Raw genomic sequence first — 20,835 nt, forward strand, 5'->3', positions numbered from 1 at the left:
TCTTATCTTATGCACCATTCAACGTATTTTCTTTTTTCTAATACAGAAAGCTGGCATATAGATGGTATAGTACGCAACATTGCTCCTGACATCATCAGATCATACTTGAATTAATGATGTAACTCTTCCCGTGATGTTTATCCAGATCGATGTGTTGCTTTACTTGTATTTCTCTTTCCTGTCATCTATCCGTCCATTCATCTATTCAGCCATCAATAAATCAATCCATCCATCCATCTATCTATCCATCCATCCATTCATCCATCCATCCATCCATCCATCCATCCATCCATCCATCCATCCATCTATCTCGCCCGGTCTGAGCTCCTCCCAGTGACGGTGCACAAACTTCTCTCTCCTCCGTAAAGTCGGCGGTCTCTTGGGGCGAGCGGTCGCCGGGTTCAGGGCGTAGCGCGAACCCTCCGCTGCTGCAAGGGGCGGATGCGGCGGGAACATGATGTGAGATTGCTATGGCAACCCTCCAAAAACGTTTCCATGCCTACATTAAGTCTTCGCCGTGTTTGTGTATCTCCGGACAATGTTCATGATAGGCCATAGACGTCCCAGAAGTGTGCCTCATCCATCATCGATGGAGTCTAGATTCAACACGCACTCAGCATAATGCGCGAGGAAGATTGAAAGATAGCATGTCCAATAGAAACACAACGAAAACAAAATCAAATAAAAACAACAGGAGACAAAGCAAGACATCTACATCATTTACTGTCATCAGAGCATCATCACTAATTCGTCTGGAGACAGTTGACCAAAAGATGCCCTCTTATTCATAGACATTTATTGTCTTCCTTGGAGATCATGAAGTATATCGTATGTGCACTAATTTGATGTTACACGCGTTCAGTTACTCAGCATATATTAATAGATGCTTAGAGAAACATGACAATCCTTCAATATACTTTTGAGAAGCTCGTCTTCGTTAGAGGTCTCAGAAACCGAAGGAAGCATTTCAAGAACTGAGATAGCAAAAATTAAAGTTTGGAAACATAAATTCCATGATAATATCAATATTTGCATATTGTCTTAAACAAATGCAAGGTCTGATGGCGTTTAGGTTTCAAACTGCTGTAATGTCATATTCATACTCCGGTGGGAAAAAACAAACAAACAAAAAATTCATTATCATTATCTCTTAAACCAATTATACATGGTGTGAGAGAAATTAATTGTCCTATGTAAGATTGCGCCTCAAGCGTTATTTAGCCATCGTTGAGTGGTAAAAAAAACTTGGCATGTTAAACGAATGACAAGACCAGCCATAACCAGTGAATAAAATCTGCACCACTTTTACTATATTTTGCGGGAGATCTAAAGAAGATGTAAACTGTCTGACATTTGACCTCTCGAACTTTTTCGTTTTACTTCCGCCCTCGCAGCGAGGAACTACCGGGTCAAGTGCGGCAGCCTCACTTGTAACCAAGGTCAAGTTTGTCTCGGTTCGGGCAACACCTGCGGGTGCCCACCGGGCTACTACGGGGCGCGATGCGAGAGTCAGTGTGAAGAAGGATGGTACGGGGAAGACTGTCGACAGCGATGTGAATGCAGTGGTCACGAGGTCTGTCATCATGTGATCGGAACATGCAATTCTTCAGAAGTAAGTATTTTTTTTCATTAAAGTTTTTAGACCTTGAAAAGATGATCTGTATTATATCATTGTTTGCATGACAACCGTGTGTGTCCCTTTCTGTTCTGCCGAAAGTTGCAACAAATTGAAGCCCAAAATACCCATTGTTACATTGCTACGATATTACTTTAAGGTTAAAAATTTGTGCAGTGTATATGAAATATACAAAGCATATAATTCAGGGGGAGAGAGATGATATGTGGATACCTGTAGACATCAATCTGTAGGCGGAGACAGTGGACAGTAACATTGCGACTTTCTTCCCTAACATACAGGGAAAAAAAAATCCACCTGTCGCAAGGACAGGGCAAAGTCAAGTGATTGTAATGCCCTCTCAACCATCTCTCTCCCCCCCCCCCCCTCCTGTAAAGGACGAATCGGATGCTGACGAGGTGATCAACCCTCTGGATCCGTCCGACCGGTTACCTCCAGGCAACGGTACGGCGATGTGTCGGTCATCGTGCGGCGTCCTCGCCAAGATCGGCTGCACCTGTAGGCCCGACGGGGGAGCATGCAGATGTCCGAGTAAGTTGACAAGAGCTCTCTATCTCAGCGTGTTCGATATCTTATTATTCTGCCATTCAGCACTCTAAATCTTCTGATTTTCTTCTCCGTCCCTGTATACCCGGGGGGGGGGGGGATGTGGGAGGGGGTTTCCCCCATCCCACACGAGGGAAATTTTGAATTTCAGAACTGAAATTCAGATGAAATTTCTCTATCAAAAAAAGTATGAAAAAGAAATATGAAAATGACTAAATTGCGGTTTCTGCCTCCTCTTGTTTGGCATGTGCGTCATCACAGTGTACTAAGTCTATGGAGGTGACTGGGGGCGTGGAGTGTGGGATGTTGGAGGAGGATACCCCCTCCAACACGATGGAGCTGTTGCATCCTTAATATTGAAATAAAAAAGAAGTGATGCACACTTTCTTGAGGAATATTTGGAAATTTGTCAATTCCCAAAGTGTGTTATTCCGTATATTATCATTCTAAGTCTATGTGGAGGGGGACCGATCAAGGGAGATTGGTGGGAGGATGGGTATTCCCCTCCCACACGAGGGAGCTTTTGCATTTTTATGATAGCAATTCGACAGTCTGGTGCACACTTTTGGCGTAATATTTGGAAAATTGCCACTCACAAAGGTGTAACCATAGTTTATGCATCGAGGGAAGCCGAGCAGGGGGAGGGTGTGGGAGGGGATATTCCCTCAACCCCTAGCCTAGAGCTCCCATACGAGAGAGCTTTTACACTTTTAGAAGTGAAATTGAATGATGTCATGTTATCAAAAAAATATAGAATATTTGGGAAATCGTCAATTTGAAGAAAAAAAATACTACATCTATGAGGGCGAACCGAGCGGGGGGAGGGTTTGATTGGAAGGGGTTATTCCCCTCCCACGTGAGGGAACTTCAGCACTTTTGGGGGATTGACATAACAGACCTGGTGCACACCTTTGATGGTATAGTGGGGGAATTTGTCTATCTCAGAAGTGTACTAAATCTAACGGAAAAGGACTGAGTGGGATATAGGGTTAGTGGGAGGGGGTATTCCCCTCCAACGCAAGGGAAATTTCTGCATTTTCAGAATTCAAAATCAACGATCTAATGCACATTTTGGGTGAAATAATTGGATTTTCAATTTTCAATTTAAAAAAGTAAGAAAGAAAATGTTTCACACCTCGGAAATTGGGGGAGGGGTTGGGGTAGCATAATGATATGTTTAACCCCCCTCCCAAACATTTTCACTCGGGGGGGGGGGGGGGGGGGTTGATAGGATCGACGCCCTTTGGCTCACCAGTCTTTGTCTGAAAATGTCTGACTTTGATATTTCTATGTCCCTCTTCATCACCAAGTCATAACCCATGCACACTGAATACAGTGATAAGTGTAAGATACGATCAGTTAGCTAAATATTGAACTTTTGCATCATACTGCAATATCATGTTCAGCGCGTTGGATTATTTAAGATGAACAGTTGGATGTCGATAAGATACATTTCTCCTTATGTAGATTACATCTCAGCGGCCCCGATTTAGGAGCTGTCGAGGAGAACTCGGGGATTACTTAGTAGGTTCTGAACTCGGTGAGGAAAATCAGTCTGCAATTTCCCTCGGATTCGTAGAAAAAGGAGATTAGCTGTATCCCATGCTAAGTCACCTGCTCTTCTTTATGCTCTTTGAATATCATTGTACATATCATTTGATCGTTTTTCTTCTGTGTTCTTTACATAAAGAGGAAGAAATTCTGTAATGTAGGACTGGTAAAATAAAAAGAATATTGTTCCGGTTGATATAGATATTTCTTAAAGAACTGATAATCATCTTTAGCAAATACTGTTCTTCACGTGCAGCAAAGTTTCTCTTCAGTCCATAAGCTAATAAAAAAATGTTCGAAAACAAATTTAATACATCACTTCTCTATTATCATCCCTCCATCCCCCTCCCCGCTTCCTTTCTTTGTCTATCTCTAGAGTCGTCAAAAAAAAAGGGGGGGAGGAGGGGGCATTCACGAAATTTGCTTAGCAGAAATTAATCTCGTATGTGTTGATGCAATACGTCTGGAAATTATTCATCAACGTTGTCAGGCAGTCAGTGCAGTACCAGGTAGATCAGAATAGAAGCCGGATTACTTGCTCTGACAACATCGGAATCACTGCAAGGTTTACAACTTTAATGAATCATATTGATCACAATGAGTCCGGGTTTACTTGCTATAAATACAAGTCCTGATCTCGGATTTCTGAACTGAACCGAAAAAAAAAGAAGGCAGATGGATAGAGGCAGTACGTAAAGGAAAAAAAAAAATCGGGATTTTTAAAACCACAAACGCTGAGGAAGGGTTTGGTTGTTGGTACTGATGACACCAAAGTAGACACAGTATGTGTCATAGTAACTAGACTCAGGAAGAACGTCAAATTATGCGGCTTGCTAGGGACAAATGAGCTACCCTGAGAAATTCCCTTCAGGCAGAGCCGGGTACGGACTCAACAAGAACTTTGAAAAGAGACACCGAGAATAGAAGAGTGAAAGAAGAAGGGAGAGAAAGAGAATAGGAAATAGAGAGAGAGAGAGAGAGAAGGAGAGAGAGAGATAGAGAGGGAGAGAGATAGAAATATAGGAGAGATGGAGAGAGCAACGCGAGACATTATGGAGAGTGATGCACACGAATAGACGGTGGAATGGTGACTGTATGTGAGCGGCTGAGGAGAGGAAGAGGACAAATCTGAAGTAAAAACAGAGCCAGAGACAGACGAAATGAGACAGACAGTTGCTGCAATGACAGGATAGGGAAACTATTATAACACAAAGATAGAGCGCAGTACGAGAAAGCTAATCGCAATAGACATTGTGTAAACAATAATTATGTGATGCCTTGACATTATTCGTTTTAGGTCGTGTGGGAGAGATACAAGAGATAACGGGTAACATTTTAACCCTCATTTATTTGTCGATGCACATCAAGGAACATGGATATAAATAACACCTGGAAAAATATACATAGTTTCTTGCGTATTATTGTCACTTATGACGGTTTTTATCACTTTTATTGCAGTTGGTTGTAATTTGGTCCTAATAGCAAAATCATACTCTAATCAGTTGTCTTGCTGATTTGAATGAGAGATGTCAAAAGTTAATATCGGTTGTCACATATGTGAAAGCCTAAAGCAGTACATGAATGTGTTAAAATTAATATATATATATGTATATATATACATATATATATATACATATATATATATACATATATATATATACATATATGTATACATATATATATATATATATATATATATATATATATATATATATACATATATATATATACATATATATATATAGATACAGATATATAATATATATATGCATACATACATACGTTATCCTGGTAAACATCAAGCGAGTGTGCAATAATACACGAGCGACTTTCCTTTGTTGTTAATTGACTTTACAAGACATGACGATTAGTCATCTAGTCAATACTTAAAAAGAAAGTCTTCGTCCTTGGTCGTTTAAAAGCGGAGCAGCAAACTTCCCTTCCCGGCTAATGAGCCATTCATCTGTAACACTGTCCGTGAGTAAGAAGCACGGTATATACAGCTCGCCGTCAGCATTATTGAAGCTTCGTATAGGCTTTTTCGTCTTTGCTGACGTCACAAAGCTACCTGGTTTGTATGTTATTACTGTTTATGTCTGTGTGTATACCTCAAAATGTCAGATATGGATACTTTCCTTTCGTTTTATTTCATTCCATCTATTCGTACTCATTTTCGAAAAAAAATGCAAATGTACAAAACATGTCATGCTAAAAAAAATTATGCAATTTCTAATAAGGTAAAAAATGTAGTATAGTCACAATATATCAGGTTGTAAAGCAGAGATGTATGATATTTACTAGTAATGTTTAAAATAGATGCAAAAATATAAAGCAAGGTTTAATTGTAATGTGCATTCCCCTGAAAGCAATAATTGTTAATAAGTAACACAAAAAATGTCGGCTACAGAGAGACGTATTTTAAATAGTTTTAACATCGGACAACGACAACAAAATCAGAGCCCCAAGGTCGCCTTCTTACCACGTGGAATGGGAGGGGGGGGGGTCATAGGAAGGAATCTTAAGTTGAGTTTAAAACGGACTGTAGAGAAAATTGCTGGTGAATAGAAACACTTTGGTCACTTTTCCCAACTGATGGACCGAATGCATTGTATTTAAGAGATAGTTACGCTAATTGGTTGTATAGTTTTTCCCCTTTAATCATAATAGGGTACACCGTTCTCGTCATTATTTGTTTGTCTGTTTATTCTCCACTTCACATTGAAAGATACACAAAACAATACATAAATCATACATAAATCAAAGAAAGACTACAAAATGGATGGAGTGCCCATTTCAGATTCATTATCATAATGCTTCTGTTCTTCCATGAGGTCCAATACATAATATATAACTGCTGAAAATCATAGTATAAATAATAAGTGGCTACAGCAACGAAAGGATAAACTCATGAAAGCACAAGGACAAAAAAAAAACCAATTACATTAAGACAAGTCAATAATCTCTTTGATGTCGAAGTGAAGGATCAGCGTTAAACCAGTGGAGTGGTAAAGAAGAAAAAAGCAATATGAAATAAAGCGTGTATGGCAAGGATGTGCAAGAAATAAGAGTACTATAGAGACAAAAATAACTAAAGAAAAAGAAACGCTCTGAGTTCAAGAATGTAGGCATGCCGTCAGCAATATGCAATGTCATCGCAACTTTCGACCCTTTTTATAGTGAGATATTGCAGGCTTTATCACAAGATGAAAGTCAAGCGTCATTTTCAGAGATCACTGACCCGATATACACCGAGTTTTCCCTCGCTTTCTATGCGTCAAAGGTCAATGGGAAAGAAGCTCGTCCGGCGTCGCTTATTAATCATCATGGTAGCTGAATATATACTCATCTTTCTTCTTCTTTTTTATATTTTTTTTAACAAGCCAATCAAGGAAGAATGGGTTTAATTAGCAGGGGGACCTCCTCTGGAAGGGTAGACGATTATAATACGAATATGTGAAGAAGCACGTTCTTTTTACGGGACTATACACCCCCTTAATAAAGATCGGGGCCCCTCTTTCTCCTTACAGCGGCTTTGACGAGACGCGTGCATCAACCTCGTGCCACCTGTTACTTTAAGTATCTTTATCAGACCCCCTTTCAGCACTACAGCACGCATGATGGTACAAAACATGATTTCAGATGTAGATTTGTATGCCATTAAGAATACTGATGGTACACTGTAAAAAATTTGTTTAGTTTCTAAACACCTAACTAAACACTTTTCTGTGACAGTTTAAAAACACTGCGACGTGTTTATATATTAAACATGTTTATGAACTAAACACATGCTGTGTTTATTTTCAGCACACCCTAGGTGTTTATCACACACACATGTTTATGTTTTAAACGGTTCTGATGTTTAAAAACTAAACACCTGCTGTGTTTATAGCCTAAACACCAAACGTTTACACCGTAATCACTCACAGTGTTTAAATCCTAAACACCGCACAGTCACATAAACACCCACAATGTTTAAGATCTAAACACTGAACCAAAAAATAAACATGACGCACTGTTTACGATGTAAACACTGCGACATGTTTATTCGCTGTGACAGATTAAAAACACTGCGACATGTTTATTTGCCATTTTAGTGTTTATTCTCAGAACACATGTCTGATTTTTAGATCGATCACAAAATTGCATACACTAAACATGTGACATGTTTACATATTAAACATCGTAATTTCTCAGTGTTTATATGATACATGTTTACACCTTATACATGCTGAGTGTTTATAATATGAGACATGTTTACACATCATACATGGTAATTTCCACGTGTTTATATGAGACATGTTTACACATCATACATTCATTCATGCTAATTTCTACGTGTTTAAATGAGACATATCATCATGCATGTTAATTCCCATGTATTTATTAATGTAAAGTGGATTGTTTCCACTTTTTTTTGCATGGAATAAGATAAACGCATAACATTATATAGAATTTACCCAGTATGTACCAAATCATCAGCACACTTACATCGCATAATACCAGGGAAGACCTGGGTTAGCTTTCAGAAACATTTTGGCTACAAGAGTTAAAGGCAATTCTCTGAATGCAAGTTATCAAAACATCAGTCAAAGCTTGGGCAATATCTGATGAATAATAAGTTAAAATCCTTTAAAGGGGAATTCGAGTTCAATAAATAAGTCTGATAAAAAAGAGTAAAACCTTACCAGGTTAACAGTAAAAATTTGAATGAAATCGGATGAAAAATAAGGAAGTTATCAAACTGTGAAGATTTGCTAATTTCTGCAAAGCAGTGAAAAGTGGATATGAATATGCAAATGAGCGAGTTGACCATGCCATAACCTCACAATTTTCCATTGATCGTGTACCCCCCCCCCCCAAAAAAAAGAAGAAAATGATGAAATTCAATGTTTATGTTAATGAAATGTGAAACATTATGGTATTGCTGGTTGAATAACTTCAGAAAAGTGATCAGTTAGATATATCAGGACTTGAGCCTCGTGAATAATTGCGTTTGAATGAAGAACTTGAAATTAAGTAAGTTGTGAGGGAATAACATGCCCATGTTGCCATTTGCATATTCATATCAACCATTCAAGAACTGTTTCCTCAAAAATTAGCGAAACTTCAAAATGTCATAACTTCCTTATTTTACATCCGATTTCGATCAAAATTTTACCAATGAACTCTTAATATTTTATTCTTTCTTATCAGACTAACTTGTATTTGGACTGGATTTCCCCTTTAAATATTGCCATGTTATTGCTATACGACACCAGATACTGAGTTAAATGCAAGATACCTGGGAGTCATTGGCCTGTACACGAAGACGTAAATGGAATTCTCTCCTATACACACAGTAAAGTTTGTATTTGCAGGAAATGACACATAACTCATTTTGGAGAAAAAAAATTGCATTTAACAATTACTTTTCAGTCACATGTAATTCTTAGCCTACTTTCAAGAATTGCCGTCTTTCTACTGTATTCAGAACTAATTCTTAGTACATGTATTGTAAAACAAACGAATAAACTTGTTGATTGTGAATTGCAACTCAACGCTTCGGAAGCTTGACATGTATGTAACACCTCAAGGAACATAACTGCAGTCTGTGAACAAATCGATGCCGACCTTGAAGATTGCATCAGTTATTGGCAAAGTGCTTTGGGGTGTACCCGAACCAAATTAGGCTCACAGCAAATTATACCATGCACAACACTATGGTCGTGTTGGTACTGATCAGGGAGTGTAGATGATGCACTCATCATAAAGAGACCCCCCCCCCCAAAAAAAAAAAAAAACAAACAAACAAACAAAAACAAACAAAAACAAAAAACAAAAAAACAAAAAACAAAAACAAAAACAAAAACAAACAAACAAAAAAACCAAAAAAAAAAAAACCCAATGTTTTCACTGTATTTAGCCTGTGGTGAACATCTATCTGCACTCCCTGATCAGTACCAATAATGGAACTTAAATACATACATGATATTGTTCTTTTCACTGCGACGTTCACTGAAAGTACATGTAGGCTAACAGTACTGTATTGATTTTTCACTTTTGGTATTTCGAGAGAAATCTTAGAATGTTAGTGGATTTCAAAAGGTGAGTGAGAAAAAACTTCTACCTTGCTAGAACCTTGGAGAAAGAAGTCAAACTCAATGGGTATACATGAATAGTCTATTAGAGTCTAATCAGTCTCATCATACTCCACATAATCATGGTATGGAGGGCTACTTTCAATCTCGACACAGCAGAATTTTTGGTAAAGACAAGAGGATATGAACAAAGAAAAAATAATGCATTGCAACTGGAGGCGGGATAGTATGCAAGGCTGTCATGAACACGCGATGTGATCAGCAAGACTCCTCCCTTGTCAATTTGTCAGTCAGTTGCAAGACTCCTCCCTATTCTCCATGCATGTTGTACTACATTTCTGATACCTCTCTCCATGTGACCGATTTCAAGAATATCTCAGAAAGAAAATATTAACTACCGAATGCTGCATTTCCTATCAGGTCTACAAGAAAATTGCAAAGAATTCCAAACAAATGCAACTACTGGCCTCTTATTTGCGTCCAATATCTGCTGATTGTATTTGAAGCACCTGAGGGAAAAAAAATGGAATGGCTGTTATTTTGATTTGATTTGTTTTGATTTCTATATTCCTTTTTGCACAAGAATATAACAGAAAGCCAATCGAACAAAGTTCGTGAATGAAGTGAATAAAACTGTTTTTCTTAGTAGTGCAAAACGATTTCGAGCAAGTGTCTTTATTACAATTTTACGTAGGGCCTACCAGCTGTTAAAAAAAAAAACAATTACACATATCTATGAGGAATAAGAATACAGGTGACCATTATCGTAAGCACAGAGGACAATAGAATCGCTTTGTTTTGGATATCCCTGCCATTTCAAAACCAATTTTCATCAAATAAGCATTGAATTCCTCTTCGAATTATATAGGCCCCCTACCTTCATATTTCTTTAGAGGTTCGTCATTATGTAATACACGCATACACGCACACGGAGAACTGAAGCCCCAGCGCATACAAAACCCTATCAACCCCCATATGATTTACTTTATTCTAGTATACAGGTTTAGATGCACACTGTCAGTGAAGAAAAAAAACAATAGAAAGGTTGCTCTAACAGGTGGGATGCCTCCTAATAAGTCTGTAGTGCATCATGACGATGTGAGACATCACATGGCTAGCGGGAAAAAGATTATTAACATTCAAAATCATTATCCATGGTTCATTCCCTTCATATGGTATGTAGGCCTATAGATATATTGTATATCAGTATCCTATCTTGCGATGTCCTTGTAATCCTCAGATGTTTGCACTCTTAGACGGGTTGTATAGAAGTAAGCGCATGCATCTTTCATTCTAATCCAGACAGGTTTGGCGTGATCCCTGATCAATTCTTCCATGACGTACTGGTGCTGGTAAAAAGAAATGATTACACAAGGAAAACAAATCAGTTGGCTTTGCAATACAATGGACTTAACTGCTCCCATAGATTCTGAAAATGAATGGATAGTCAAAGAAGTGGACTGAATCCATAAGCAAATTCAAATTAAAAGGAATGACAGAATCCCTTCATCACATTAGCACATAGTGTCTTGCGTCAGTTTTTACTTACTTTGCTGAATTTTCTGGAAATAATTCAAGTCTTTTTTGTTGTTGTTGTTTCTTCTTTCTAATTCATCATCGTTATCAAGCAGAATTACGACCATACTGTATCCTTTGTTTCTTGGGTGAAGATTTTCACATCTGTAATTTACACTTTCAACAATACAAATGTATTTGCAATAAATCAATTTTCCATATTTATTTTAGCTAATGGATTGAATTCGGGAGTCGGGAGTAGGCAATCCCCCCCCCAAAAAAAAAAAAACACACACACACACACACACACACAAACACACAAAACAGAAGAACTTAAAGCATCTAGAATCTGCATTTTATAGAAACTCATTTACATGCCCTTTAAGTACATAATATTCATTGATTTGGCTCTGCAATTTTGAGTACTTACTTGATTTCCACTTTCCACATGGGTAGTACATGGTATACAGTGATGTACTATCCCCAGTCGATTTACTCTGCTGACTGCACCATGCCTCGTTCTCTGCCAGCAGAGGTAATGTCTTTCAGGATTTATACAGTACACGTCAGGACATCATCGTCACCCACTTTGGTGCCATCGCCATCCCCTTCCAAGACATCCTAATGGGCTTTACATTCAATTTTCACCACCTGTTGAGTGAAGAATTTACAGGGAATAAAACTGAATTTCACTCAAAATATAGTCACTAACCCATCGTCATTCACATGAAAGATACTTCATAACTCCGTAAAATTAAAGATACAGTGAGTTTACCCGCTAGGCCGAGTTTACCCATAACTACGGTACCGGTAATTTGCAGAGTGTAGGCCTAGATATTGTAACTTTAACAACACTAACACGTTACAGTTAGAGCGTTCCCCCGTTCTAACGTAACTTAGTCGTTAGATTTAGAAATAGAAAACTAAAACAAACGAGCAAAATCTTTAAGGGCGTAGCTTATTTCCACGCCTACTACAGTTTTACATTAAACGAGGGCGATTTTGCAATAAATCTTGTTATTCACCGACTTAGCAGACTTAGCAGACTCACCGCTTTCATGCAGGCCGGCCAGGCTAGAACTTTATCCCTTCGACGCCATCTTTATAGCTAGATCCGCTCCTTTATGCAGTGCATGCAGTCGAGTCTAACGAGTCAGCAGTGCAGTCGATCGAGTCGTAAGTGCAGTGTAGTGGACGACCAAGCCTAGTAAATGCGCACGTACTGTAGGCCTACGCACATCACGCTGCTGGGGCATGCAATCGCAGCACCAGCCAGCCAATCAGACAGATCCATCCGTACAGGTACGTACGCGCGCATCTCCTTTCCCGCCAATTGTGCATTGATTATGGTCATAATCATTCATAGCACGAGTGTGCGCTAGAAGCGCACGCACAGGGCACCACTGCGTGCGTTGTGGCCGCGGCCGTCATGTCACATGCGCTGCTGACTTGTAGAGTACGAGTATCACAGTGTTTATGTTAAACATGTGCGGTGTTTAGAACGTGTTTACGAGGCGTTCTAAATGTAAACGCGTCTGTTTATCCTGACAGTAGAAGTGTTTAGGCCTAACCAACAAACATTTGGGTAATGCCCTAAACCATGAACGAAATCATTAACAAAGGCAACTCCCATTTTTTTTTCTAGCAGTTAAAATATAGGACTGTACATGCGAAACCAAAATATAAATTTATTACAGTTGTATTACATATTTTTAGCTTATCCTTTTTCCTTATTGATTAGGCATTTCCATGAAAGGCCTAAAACATGAATTATTTCATAGTGCATCTTGATGTCGTAACAGTTTCCACTATCTCGTGATAAAAGGAAACTAGAAATTGCAATTTACACACCATTTCCAACACTTCTCCATATATATATATATGGACATATTGAGATTAACATAACGTGACCAGAATAAACACTCCAACTAAACACTCCAAGCTAAACACTTTAACTCTCAATACTTAACACGTGCTATACACACCGGGTGTTTAGATGTTAAACAAAGTGTTTAGATTTTTAACACTGTGTTTAGTTCATAAACATGTCGCATGTCGCATTTTTTACAGTGTAGTTTGCTTTGCTTTGCTTTGATTCTTTGTTGACGAAGATACTTCATTGTGAGTTCAATAGAAAGACGTTAGGAGGGAATTGACTGTGGTATCATTTCATGTAGGTTGTTTTTTTTTTGTGTGTCTCCTCAAACATGTCCGTCTGTGTCAAGAGACTATATCCTTAAATCTACCAATTAAGCATTCAGTATAAATTAAGGCTCAAAATGTGTAACTTGGAATGCCCTTATGCAAGAAATATAACATGAAGAAAGACGATAGAACTCTGAATTCAAAACATTTAGGCGAGAAAGATCAGAACACAAATGCAACTAAAATCACTTTAAATTGTCGTATCTAGGGAAAAAAAGAACGACCATCAAAACATACGCCATTGTTTACATGGCACAGAGGGAAGAGACACTCTGCGATACACGCCCTGATAACTGACAGTCAGAGAGACTAATTCATCGCAAAATCCCCTTGCAAATCAAATTTTCTTTGCTAAGTAGCTATAGAACCAGTGATCATGCCACACCCTGAACGATATCGCAAATTGTCAGTCCGTAATCTCTTTAAAAAGGACGGAAAGGAGAATACATCCAACAGAGCCGCACGGTAGCTCTCAATTACCTCTGATTGACGCGTAACGGAAAAGGACGCAAAGTCGTGATTAATCACCCAACAATTATGCCGAGAAGAAAGAGAAAAATATGTACAGGGGGCAGCATGACAGTGACCGCCCTGTGTCTTGTTTTCGGTCATTCCAAAACTATAGGGGCCCCTTACGGTGTTTTCGCAAAATGATGCTATCTATAGACTATTCAGGCGCTTTATACGTAAGGAGAATATGAAACAGAAAACGATGACAGTTAACGTTGACGTTTTATCATAACTTTGTGGCACTTTCTTTCATCTATTTATTATCTATTTATTTCATCTATGTTGTATTCTAAGGCCTTGTTGACATTTTGTTTTTAGTCTAGTACTCAAAATCTATAAAAGTCTACATCTTCTTCATCCATAACTTTACGCTTCTGTTCCGAATGGCTTCTGATATTCGAATATATGTTTATCCGTACTTCTTTTCTCTCGTTTAACCGTTTCATACTTTTTCTATCCACATAAATTTGTAATTCATGATTCACAGCACTGAACAGCAAACGAATGACATTTACTCGTCTTGCACAGTTCACGCGATGAAAAATTAATGCCGCATCAATAAAGGAGAAATACGGGTGTTTTGAGAATTAAACGTCTCTTTCTCTTTGTTTTACAACACGTCTCTTTATAGGTTACGTCATTGCATTATTTGTGGTTTCCATAACGACGTGGATCACCCTAGGGGGCGTCTGTGTGGTTTGCACCATCCGCAGGCGGCGGTACAGGAGCAAGATCGAATACAAGCGGTGAGTCACTGTATATGATGTCACGCGCCGCGGGTTGATGGGGGAACGAACACCGGTGCGTTGAAACTACGACAACGCAGTCATCGCCATGCCCGCTTTTCAAAGTTAAAATAACGCGCTAATTCATAGACCGCAGCTTTCCCATTTCCACCCATTCCCATCTCGATTTAGATGCTGATGATTTATCACTGAAACGCGCTGCTTCTAATGCATACAAAACATAGCAACGCTATTTATATAAAGAGAGTCGTTAGCATGGTTAGAGTACTTTTACTCATCCCACTCCACGAGCGTACAACTTTATCCTGAAATGTTAGGAATTTACTTAAATCATAGAGCGCCGCGATCGACAATAATGGGACTTTGTATATCTAACACGTAAGGATAAAGTTTGTGAAGTTTTATGACTATCTCAAAACAAATTGTTGTGACCAAACCTTGGGATAAAGTATCATTCCTCATTTAGTGAATTTATGTGGGGTTTTTTTTTTACTTTTGTTTTGTCGTGTTTTGTTTGGCTGTTTCTTTGTTTGTTGTTTGTTTGTTCGGGGTGGGTACCGGGGTGTTGAAGGTATTTTGTAATTTGTTCCCAGTGTGTGTTTCATTTCGTCAAATTCACCAATATCTTTACAAACGGGTGATTTGATGAGTTTAGGGTAGAACATCTGGGATGATTCTTAAAGTACACTTTCTCGTCGTCTCCTCCATTTTTTCTTCATTTACCCTTTTCTCTTCTTCTCTTTCATTTCAGAGACTCGGACTATTGCGAGGAGTTGGAATCTGATGACGACACAGAGTTAGGGATATCACAGCCCACGACAGGTGAGTGCACTGTGTAGTAGGGATCGAATCAATTAACACCTTTGTGACGTCACGCTCAGAGATGTTAGAGCTCTTTCATTATCAATTCAAAAATTGCGTTGAAAAAAGTGTTAAAAATTGAAGGCAAATCAGCTCGTTTGTTTATTCGTTTTTCGTTCATGAAAGCGGTTAGTTTTAATAGTACCAGTAATAAATTATTGGCAAAATCAAAGTTGTCCACGACAGGATAAAAATGGCACCATGTCATTATGACGTGAAAATAGTGAGGAAAATTTTGAGATGATGGCTATTTCTTTAAAGAACAATTTGGACATCAACAACTCACTCATTTGCATATTAATATTGACTGCTCAAGATCTTTTTTTGAGATAATTAGACAAATTTTACACTTTCATAACTTTCCTCAATTCTATCCAATTTTGATCAATTTTTTAACCTGCAACCCTTTCTTTTCAGACTGTTTTTGACTGTTCCGAAATTGTCCGTTAATTCAACACAATTACCACTGTCCTTGGATCACTACATTGTATGATACTTCAGAGAAACAAAGATACTAACTACATCTTCACATATTTGTTAAAGAAACGAAACACAGACTATCTAAGTGATTCGTAATATCTAAGTAATTCATAATAATTTGAATGTCACATAGGAGCCAATACGATGTTGAATGGAATACGATGTTGATGGAAAAATGAATGAATGAATGAATGAATGAATGAATGAAAGGACACTTCTAGATCTGACAACTCAGTGATGGAGCTTTGTCTTTCAAATTTCTCCTTCTAGTGACGACAGCATCGGAGATTAACACGTCACAATTACCGACCACGCCTCTTAACGAGTCACTGGGTCTCCAACCTCTTCCACCCCTCCCGCCAACATCGCCGCCATCGAACTTCTTGTCGTCATCGTCCCCGAAGCCACCGGACGCCTCCGCCCACCACGTTCGCTTCGCTGGCAGCTCCTCGCCGAACCTGCGCTCCGACCCTTCCAAGGATCCGCCTGTCCCCGAGCCGGCGGACTCGCGCAGTCTCGAGTCGTCGTGCAGCGATGACTCGCACGTCTACCTGAACGTCGATCGCGAGGAGTCCGTTTACAGCATCGACTACTCGCACCCGTATGAGTACCTTACCCAGGATGAGAACGGGATGCCGTGCGTCGGGGAAGACCCGCTCGAGATGTCCCCCGAGTGCATACTTCTACAGTACATGGTCCAGCAACACATGCGAGCGCTCAACAACGCTCCACACGGCTACGTGAACGATTCCGTCGCTAAATGGCAGGACCGCAAGATTTCCAAACGCCTCTTCCCCTTCGGACAAACGCCGTTCCCAATCAACGGCAACACGCCGACGGCGGTGGTCGTCGGTACCGCGGCGGCTCGCGGCCGGCAGGAAACGCGCGAGATCCTGCAAGCGGCGCTACGGCGCGGCAAGCCAACCATCAAACCTAAACCAGACGTACTCAAACTTCTCGCCAATGGCAAAAAGGGCGGACCACACCAAAGACTGCTAGAGAAATCAGACAGCCTCGATTCCGAGTGCGAACATTCGCCGGTGCACGGCTGCATCAACCAAAACAATAACCCGAACTCGAGAATAGACTCGAACAGTAACTCCACCACCACGCCCTGCCAGCAGCTGAGGCCGATCATACAGAAGAGAGCGGCCACGGTGCCCAGTCCATCCAAAGTGAAAGAACTCAACGAGGAGGGAGTGGAAATGACCATGTTCCCTTTTTCCGATGATCACATCTACGAAAACTCGAAAATCGTGAAGCCGTGTCATAGATTCGCGAAGTCGCGGAGTACAGACCTTTTTAGCCCACTTTGATAGTGACAAAGTGTCTTGAAACTCACGGGAAGATCTCATGTACTTTGGCCTATGTTGTTGAGATGTTGAGATGTTGTGTCGTCCATGCCTATATTCATCTCACTCGAGGCTTGTGGACGTAGACAATGGTGGAGAAACGATTAGCTGCCTTGCTGAAAGAATTTCAGCGAAACTGTGTGTACATCATTTTTAAAGATTTGCCTGATACATTTTTTCCTCGGGAAAAAGAATATTGCTTTACGTGCTTTTTGCCACTCAAAACAAATGAGCTTTGTGAAAATAATGGTACTGTAGAAATTGATTATTACCTCTGGACGGCAAGTTGTTGGAATGCACTGGCGTAAGTGGCGCTCTTTAGAATGAACAATAGGCTAGTTCAGTAAATTTTCTGGATTACCACTGCTCTTCGCTGTCAGTTTTCTTCTCCACAACGCACAATATCGTAGGCTTTTTTGGATGATACCTAAAACGACAATTTGATTTCTGCAAACTCTTGACGAAACAAATTTTAAGGTAAATGTTTTGTATGGTTGAACACCGCAATCTATGGAGTTCTGTCATTATTGATGTAAAATGCGTTATGATTATACGTCTTATACTCGCAAACTCTTGTGAAAATAATAACTACAGAAAAAACAAAAACAAAACAAAACACAACTCCGTAGCCTAAAATACTAGTAATTCTGATTTCCATATTATCATCAACCAGCTTCAATTAATACAAAGCACATACGGTTGTTGGCAGATAATGAATTTATTTTGTTTTTGATCACATACAACGGGTCCAAGCTGTGCTAGGCGGTTGTTCTTAATATTAAATAATAAAAATTGTTTTGTTTAGTTGTTACTTATACCGTCCAGAAGCAAAATACAAACTTATTCTACCCCGTACGCTTAAGAATTTGTGTGTTTCGCGTGTTTCTGTCAACGTTTTGTACGTTTTCTACCTGTAGAATATTGTAATAGGCAACTTTATCTCGATATACTGGATCAGTTAAATTTAAATTTCCTTTTTTCTTCAAGATTTCGACGGGTTACCGATTTGACAACATTCAAATCTCTTTTTACCCTCTCACTTGGTTTAAACAAAATCTTGAATAGAGGGTTTTGTAACTCCTGAAGTGAACAATGGATTCTTATTTTTTTTTTTTTTTTGCTATTCCCAATTGCAATACGTCAATTTCTGACTCGTATCCAATGATGGGCATCATGTAAGTGCACGCAGTTTTACTTTTGAATAGCTCTTAACATTTCTGCAACAGTCCGCCGATTTTGATCATCAAAACCAGACATTTTTGGGTCTGTCGAGATTTATGTATGCATTTTGATGCGACCCAGGACTTCGAAGTTAGCGGAGAAAGTGTGATTTCTTCGCATCATTTCGGACTCTTTCATATACAGTGTCAACGATTTTAGTGGGACACGCGTTTGGGCGCTCATTCCAAGACACACAGTTTAATACTACTGGAATATAATGAACAACCTTGAGGTATTGTTTAGGTCATTCTCATGCTGATTCATACATCAATAAAGATGATATGAAATTGAGTTGAAAAAAGAAAGCTATTGAAAGCGCAACTTAAAATCTTATGAAACAACGTTACGAATTAGATGGGTTGTATACAGATTAGTTTATACCTTATACAGTGTATCATATTGCCAACTTAGTTTGTCAGTCTGTTGTTTATCACAGAGTTTTATTGACAGTTTGGTGAAGTCTCTAACATCACAAGAAGTTTGAATCATGCTTGTTTCTCCATGTCCTCAGGACTCTTGACTCAGATCTATTGTATAAAAGCTGAAGAATATATTTTCTCGTCCATATTCATCAAAGTTTTAGCCGCAAGTTGCCAACAATATCATCAACCTGCTGATTTACATACATCCCATGGGATTTCTATCGATGTTACGTGAAACTTTGCGAAACATGACAAGTTTGTAACATGTAGGTCCTACTTAGGTGTGTTTGGTTTCATCAAACATCACTGCTTATTATTCCACTTTGCTAATTTAAGTCAACTTCAAATGGCTTTAACTTTGTCCTTTGAAGACATGTGCAAAGTTCGAGCACATTGGCTTAAACAATTATAGAAAATTTCTCTGGAGTTCTGAAGTCCTCTTACCGCTGCCCAACGTCCATACGCGTTAGTTTTTGTCCTTCCGTGTACAGGCATGTACGTTTTTGTGGCATTAAACGGTAATGTGCAAAAATGTGAGTATTTTATAGTGCAAAAAAGTACCTGTACAGTTTAAGTGATGGTGAATGTTGAAATATTTATGTGAATTGTACCGAGTGATAACGTGCAATAAATCCACTCGCCGCAAATGGAGTCGGTACGTCTGATGCGTGCATTATCTTCGTGATCTGCTCACTCCTCCCCTTCCTGTTCATTTTCCGAATTACACGTATAGACGCACATACACTTTTTTAATGAAAAAATATTCGCCGCTACCCAACGCGCGCGCGCACAGACACGCACAGACACACGCACACACACACACACACACACACAAACATCACAATCACGATTATCTCTTTTGACCTCGGGACTGTATACGAAAATTAACTGTCAACGTGGCTAGATATAGAATAAATGAATTTCATGAATAATTTATTACTTACGACTAAGTAATCATTAATCTTCTCTTATACGTGAATACATGGAAATACATTTAAAAAAAAGAAAAAGAACTGCACACTTTCCGAATTCTCATTCGTTGCCAAGGCATCCAATTCAATGAAGGAGGAGGTGCATTTACACAGATGAAATGAATTAACTCTGCATTTTATACAGAAGTTAGAACTTTCTATGCCATATGTCTCTAGATCTGAATTCAATCGCCATTAATTGCCTACCTCGGGCTCTACGATTTAATCATGAGCTATTCTCAACTGTACAACTTTATGCACACAGACGTCGAAAATAAGCATGATCATTCGAACATTTTGACAGCAGCTCATTCATAAATTCATAACTTTGCGATGGATTCTTCGATTGTCTATAAAATTCATTGATTCGTTTTAGTAATAGTTTTGCATTTGAATCCTCGTTGATTATGTGTTTGAGACGAACTACCCCTTTAGGCAATGAAAATCCAAGCGCGTTTTTTTTTTCTCGTATGAATTCTGTACATAATAGATTATGAATACCTCCAATGACAAATGCAATAGGCAAATGCAATATACAATAATATATACAACAGTATCTACTTACATAGAGTCATATCAGTTGTATGTGTGAGTTTGTTTGCGTGTGTCAGTCCTCATCGTTTCGAATACTCGTATTCATCGTAATCATGTACTCAAAACGTTTTCATTCATCATTCTGACAATATTTTATGTAATTCTTATCAATATCTGTGACAATCAAGTCACCTGCTTAACCATCGGT

The 20,835-nt window shown here is 39.0% G+C and overlaps 1 protein-coding gene across 1 annotated transcript in view; it reads left to right on the forward strand.

The window, feature by feature from the left end:
* LOC139711771 (uncharacterized) overlaps nucleotides 1-17,443 on the forward strand; it is an 85,011-nt gene extending 67,568 nt beyond the window's left edge. Inside the window, exons 4-8 of the mRNA XM_071623624.1 lie at nucleotides 1,395-1,612; nucleotides 2,014-2,167; nucleotides 14,672-14,786; nucleotides 15,538-15,608; nucleotides 16,398-17,443. Of these exons, the coding sequence (XP_071479725.1) occupies nucleotides 1,395-1,612; nucleotides 2,014-2,167; nucleotides 14,672-14,786; nucleotides 15,538-15,608; nucleotides 16,398-17,443 (1,604 nt within the window). The remainder of the gene's footprint in view (nucleotides 1-1,394; nucleotides 1,613-2,013; nucleotides 2,168-14,671; nucleotides 14,787-15,537; nucleotides 15,609-16,397) is intronic.
* Nucleotides 17,444-20,835: the final 3,392 nt, after the last annotated feature.

The sequence above is a fragment of the Diadema antillarum genome, unplaced genomic scaffold, assembly GCF_040938485.1.
Source record: "Diadema antillarum isolate AM-2024a unplaced genomic scaffold, OU_Dant_1.0 seq00001702_RagTag, whole genome shotgun sequence".
Classification (NCBI taxonomy): domain Eukaryota; kingdom Metazoa; phylum Echinodermata; class Echinoidea; order Diadematoida; family Diadematidae; genus Diadema; species Diadema antillarum.